The sequence below is a fragment of the Telmatherina bonti genome (assembly GCF_933228915.1).
Source record: "Telmatherina bonti genome assembly, chromosome: 6".
NCBI classification, from domain to species: domain Eukaryota; kingdom Metazoa; phylum Chordata; class Actinopteri; order Atheriniformes; family Telmatherinidae; genus Telmatherina; species Telmatherina bonti.
Window position 1 is genome coordinate 18,565,806 of NC_136624.1, and position 6,343 is coordinate 18,572,148.

The 6,343-nt window shown below is 38.2% G+C and overlaps 1 protein-coding gene across 1 annotated transcript; it reads right to left on the reverse strand.

Moving 5' to 3' along the window:
• Positions 1-416: 416 nt before the first annotated feature.
• Positions 417-3,249, reverse strand: tmem74b (transmembrane protein 74B; the record flags this gene model as incomplete). Its single annotated transcript, XM_079242002.1, has 2 exons — positions 417-1,049; positions 3,055-3,249. The coding sequence occupies 2 exons, from the start codon at positions 3,247-3,249 to the stop codon at positions 417-419; spliced, it is 828 nt and encodes a 275-aa protein (XP_079098128.1).
• Between the last annotated feature and the right edge of the window lie 3,094 nt (positions 3,250-6,343).

The following is a 6,343-nucleotide window of genomic DNA, read 5'->3' on the forward strand; positions in this document are numbered from 1 at the left end:
CTGAACTTTCCCAACATGAAGAAAGTGTTGCTTTCTGTGGTGCTTTCTTTTATCATGTGCTATGACTGTCTGATTAAAATACTGGGATTTCTTATTGACATTTTAATCTTGGGTATGAACCATTCATCTCCAACTGTGCTCTTGTCCACATCAGGCTTACCTCTCTCTTCTTGTACCAGATCAAGCCCTCTTTTGGAAAGTCCTATATCCATAAGATTGGTTAGAATGAAGATCCCTTTAACTTGGTTTAGTTCATCCCATCTGGGATGCTGGAATAAAGCTGGGTCACTCGTCCTTAACATGTGCTTCTTCTGTCGGCACAAATGGAGACCCTGCACCACTGTGCATTCCCATAATCCAACTGGGCACTTACTCAGTTGAAGGTGGCACATCTGCAGAGTGAATATGTGGCAGATTTAGACTCCACATGCAGCAGCTGAAGGGGAAACAGTAGTAAGAGGCGGGGGATGTCTGCTTGGCCCTGGTTCTGAATTGGAGTCGCGGTTAGTCTCTGGCTGCAGGTTATTCCATGCCTCTGTATGTTCCACCAAAATCTCCTCACCTCCATCCCCACTGTCACCCCCTCCTGTTTCTCCAGTTGCCAGTTGCTTCATCCTCAAGTTTATGGAGCCATAAGTTCTTTTGGGTCGAATGAATGCCGCCCTCCGTCGGTACATCTCACCTCGGCAGATGGACACCATGAGTAGCACAGACAGGAACATTCCCCCCAGGGTCAGCAGGCCCAGACCTGCGATGATGCACTTGTCCAGGTGGGAGCCCAGCTGGGCATAGTACATCTCCAGCTTTTCCATCTGGCGGGCTGACACAGAGTCTGGGTCGACTCTGGCCTCCCTGGGGATGGTGTAGGCGATGACCACCAGAACAATCCCACTCACCAGGAACACCAACGCCAAGATGAAGCCATAGTCTGCAGAGTGGTCATCAGCAGGACTGAAGGCTGTGAAATCATGGTCATTCTCCTGCTCCTCGCCTCCCCCTGCACCTCCTTCTTCCTCATCATAAGACTGAGGAGAGACCTCCTGATGCTGCTGTTGAAATAAAGGGAGAAAGGGAAGAAAAAAGGAATAAAAAATGAGTAAGAAAAATATTGAGGGAGGTATGGAGACAATCTGGGCAAAAAATAAAAAACTAAAATGAAACAAGGAAATAGTGGATAGATTAATGGACGATGGAAAGAAAACAAGAAAATTAAAAAAAAATCAAAGGAAAAAGGAAGGAAACGATATAAAGAAAAAGAAAGAAAAGTAAGACATAAACAAAGAAAGGAGGATAGCAAAAGTATAAGGAAAGTTAAAAAAAAACAACTTTAAATTGAAAGAAGATAAGAGAAGGACACATCCAATAAGGAGAGAAGCAATAACAGAAAAGAAATGGACATAAAAGAACAAAAAAGTAGGAACTCAAAAATGAAGAAAAAAGAGAAGAATGATTGGAAATACAAAGATTGTTGAACAGAAAGAGGAAAAAATTGAAAAAAGTAAGACAAAGGAATAAAAAAAAAACTAGAGAAAAAGGTATAAAATAAGAGAAAAGATTAAAAAAAAGATAGAAAAAAAGGAAAATAAATTGAGGAAAAAGAGACATGCAAAGGAAAGTAAACTTGAATGGAGGAAATTTCTGGTCTAATTTCTGGTTCACTGTGCCTGCCACAAATAAAATCATACACGCCAGTTTATTAGAGAAAGAGTATATCATTTTAAATTATATTTATTTTTATCATTTGTGATAGAAAAAAACGGCCTAAAATTACACATAATCTCTTTAGAAGAAAAACATATATAAAGCATTATTTAAAGATAATGTGAATGGATGGATGGATGGATGGATGGATGGATGGATGGATGGATAGTAAACTACAGACATGTGTTTATGTGCTAACAGGAAGACGTATATCCTCTTTCTGGTTGCTCCACAGTCTGCTGTATCCCATTCCCCCTACGTGTTCTTTATTAGGGACAACCCACAGGACAGAGCCAGGAGTAGCAGTTTTGTATTTACAGTAGAATTCAGGAAAAAGTGTCAAAGCTTTTGCAGGCATTAGTTTAAGATCTTACCATATTAAAACAATAAACAGAAGGCTAAGACAATTTTTGGCCTGAGGAATTGTCTTAGCTAACACTGGATACATGAATCAGATGAACAGAACCAACACTGGACTCAGGTTTAACAGATGCTAGTGCTGATGCTGCACATCGACCGCAAAGAGACACAAAAAACGTGTTAAAGAAATAACAGCAATACTTTAACACAAAACAGACGTAAAAGATGAACAATTTCTGCTATAGGTCAATGCTGGCATTGATTACACTGGAAAGCTCACCATGCTAAATAAATTATTCATCAAATAGAGCGACTAATCACTAGATACTTGTAGTAATTCACACAATGGGTCAATTTTAAACTTCTCCAAGCAATTAGCGACATTCACTCATTCAGTTTCTGAAACCCCTTAATCCGAGTAAGGGTCACGGGGGCAACCAGCAACAGAACAACCCAAAATATTCATGTTTCTCCTTAAGAAACTTAAAGTTTATTTAAATGAAAGTCTGCTTGTGTATAACTGTGTGCTGATATTTAGGGGAAAAATGATTTGAAAACACACAGTAGGTACCTCAGACACTTTTATCGCCTTAATTGCCTTGAAATTTGAAGCACTAGCTCTCAGCATGATAAAAACACAACTCTCTTCCTGCGTTCCACATCAGTCTCTTGATGAAGTTGTACAGAAAACTGCCAGTAGGCTGCTATTTTTTGGCTCAGTTTAGAAAAAAAAGCATTTGTACTTTGACTTAAAAGTTTTATTTACTAATGAATGTGTTTTCGCTGGCCTTTATTTAGCTGGTTAGAACATACTGTATTTTACAGAATTTGCGCAGAACATTCAAAATGCCCAAAAACGCTCCCTAATGTTTGGAGAATTTACCAACAGTGAAGTTCTCATTACAGAGATGGATTCAAGTATAGAGCCATTGTTATAATAATAAAGACAGCCTCATACATCAGCAATATAATAAATGCAGATGCCAAACTGACCTTTCTGTTGCCTGACGCTGAAGATGGATAACTTGTCGATGCAGCCGGCTCCTGCTGGAAGTTCTGCTCTTCATCTTGTTGGTAGGAAGCGTTCTCGAAGCCTTGGGAGGCATGGCCAAGTGGCGGCGTTGGAGAAAGTGCTCTTCGACCTCCACGCAGCTCCCGGAGTTCTACAGCGTTCAGAGCCGACTCCATCGATGGGTGTTCATGTTTTCACCAAACTTCTGCTCTGCTTTGTTCTCGCTAAATAAATGATTTGCAACAATGACCACAGGCTCAACAAAAAGTGGTGCAAAATATATTAGGTTCAAACCATTATGAGTTTAGAGTTAGGAAGACATTTGGGAGAAATGTAGGATTCAGTAACTTTCCCAGCGACATTTGTGAACTGAGGAAGCTGGAGAGCTGGCAACCTTCTGCCTGCATGCTGACCTCTCTGCTAAAGCATTCCCAGTGACAAAGCATTTTACTGAACAGCAACATAAACTAGCCCACTTTTCAAATCAATATATGTTCATAAAATATGTGTTACATTAAAGGTGGAGTATGTAAGATTTTCAATATTTTCAAAATAAATTAACTAATAAAATAACTACAACCATAATTAGATAGTTTTTTGAACATGTAGGTTCCCGTCTGTCCATATTTGATGCGTTATTAAATTACAAGTTTAATTAATGACAAATGACAAAAAGCACTTTTTTTTTTTTTACTGGTAGGAAAACATTTAAGAAAGGTCTTTGTCATTAATTAAACTTGTAATCAAATAACACATCAAATATGGACAGACTGGAACCTACATGTTAAAAAAAACTATCTAATTGTGATTGTAGTTATTTTTAAGTTCATTTATTTTGAAAATATTGAAAATCTTACATACTCCACCTTTAAAGAATTAAACCGTATATACACTAATTAAAATCTGGTATCTCTCGAGAACAATCAGTTGCTGCTTACCCACAGCTGAATCGACAATGATCCCATATCATGAATGATGAATGAATGGGCAAATGCTTATTGCATTATTACTCTCATTACTGCTGGTTTAACGCCTGCTTATTTTAAAAAATAAATGTTTAGTTTTTTTTTTTATTCGTATGCTTTGCATGGTTGTATTCTGGTACATGAATATTCATATTTGATTTTTCTACAAACTAATCATTTCACATTTAATTTACAAAATCAATCAAACAAACAAAAAACAAACAAACATATAGATCAACAGGCAGCGGGTGTTTGAGTAGTTTTGGTCTGGCTTTGCTCTTTCATGCATTACCGTCTGGCTAAACTCTTTACTTGCTTACTGAACTTTGAATTTACTTGCCATTAACAATAAATGGAAGATCTCACAGGCAAGTAAACTTGTCTTATGCATTCCTACAGCATAAACCAGAGTTTTATTAGTGTGAATCCTGTAATGTCAAGTCTGTACTTTCACTGTAAAACAATACTCAAAAAATAAAAAAAAAAAGAAAAAAGAAAAAATTCACCCCTTTGAACCTGTCTTAACACACCAGTTCTAACGCGGTGACCAGTATCAAATGTCTTCGGTACCGCCCTGCTGCAGCAACGCCTGTCTTAGCTAGTTTTAACTTTATCTCATGGGAAATCATTCAACAGATAAATACAGTCAACAGTCAAACCCACAGCACAGACAAATGTATTTAACTTATTTGGATGGAGATTTATATGTATGACAGTTATAAAAACAGGTTTTAACACAGCAGAGCAACTGTGACGTAATGGTTTGATAGTGATCAGCGTAAAGGTTGGATGACTGACTGGGAAAATAATACAAGAGAAAAGAAGATCCAGGATTGTTTGAAATGTTTAAGAGTCACATTTAGACAGTTTTTTGTTTTTTTTTTTTACTAGAATTTGCTATGAGAATTAAATGAGATCTGGCCACACTAATCTTGTCCAGACAACTTGATGTCTTGGTGGAAACTACTAAGCTGGAGTGCAAAAATCTTGTAGTTAGTGAAGGCTCAGAAAGAGAGCAATAGTTTCTAGGTTTTCCTTACACTGTTCCCCACACACATACTGCTTAAGTTTCCATTTGTCAGCATGTTGACAGCCTACGTCTCCACACACGTTCCTTCCTGGTGCCTCGCTCGTGTTTACTTGATCACAAATACGTATCGGAGGGGAAGGAAAAGCTGCCTGGAAGAGCTAATCTACTGACTTTTGTGACTCAGATCACCTTAATGTAAGAGACTGCTGGTTCACGACAAATGGGGCTCCCACTCCCTGTCTTTTCCTTGCCTTTTGCGTTCTCATCTGCAAACTGAGGCTAAAATAGTGGGATCTGGTCGACGTGCCACAGAGTTTGTAGATAGGCTGTTAACAAAATATAAATCAATCCTTACAGTTTACACATTTTTTTAATTCATGTGATTGATTCTATTCATTCCCAGTGAATGGAGACCATCTCGAAATGGACGATAATGACAATGTATCAAGTAAACAAAAAACCCTGGGCTTATCTGCACCTATCGGCCATTGTGTAAACTGTAACTTCTAAGTACTTGTACATATTTGTACACAACAACAAATGCAGCTTCTTGTTTTATGTGGATGTCTTGACTGCTTCCATTAGAATATCCTGAAGACTTTCTAGCAGTACTTAATCTATTTAAGCCCATATTTCTGAAATTTACACCAACCACTGAAAAACTAAAAGGTTTGGGTTTTTGTGATGTGTTGTTGTTAGCTGCTTTTTGAAAAGAGAGCAAAGAGCGGTTTAAATAGTATGGCCCAAATGTAAGCTGGTTTTTAACCTGATCTTCTCAATGAATTCTGCTTCACAAAAAATAATTAAATAAAAATAATAATAAAAATCTCTTGATGCAAGTTTAAAGGACACACTGAGGTCTTTCCTCTTGAGAATCCTGCAGTTTTGTTATACTTGTTGGGATTTTCTCGAAGAAAACCTGTGGGCACAGCTATCCCACTCTAAATCACAGGTGACTCACCTTGGCGGCTACTTGTTTCCATGTTTTTCTTCGCTCATTATCCGCAGCGCTGTCAGTTCCTGTTGAGGTAAACACTGAGTTGAAATTAGATGGCAAATCTAAAACTGAAGCCACACAGAGGGATGTTTTCTGTCACAAAACCCGCATTATAATACTGAGCACTGCTAAAAATTGATTCTGAGCCAAGCTGCCCTCACTTTTCCCCCAAAGATGCCTGCAAAGCAGGAGGACATAAACCCACACCTTATGAGGATGTTGAGAGGCCGATGAGCAATAAAAAGCTACCAGGCTAAGTCACTGTAAAATCGAGTTAT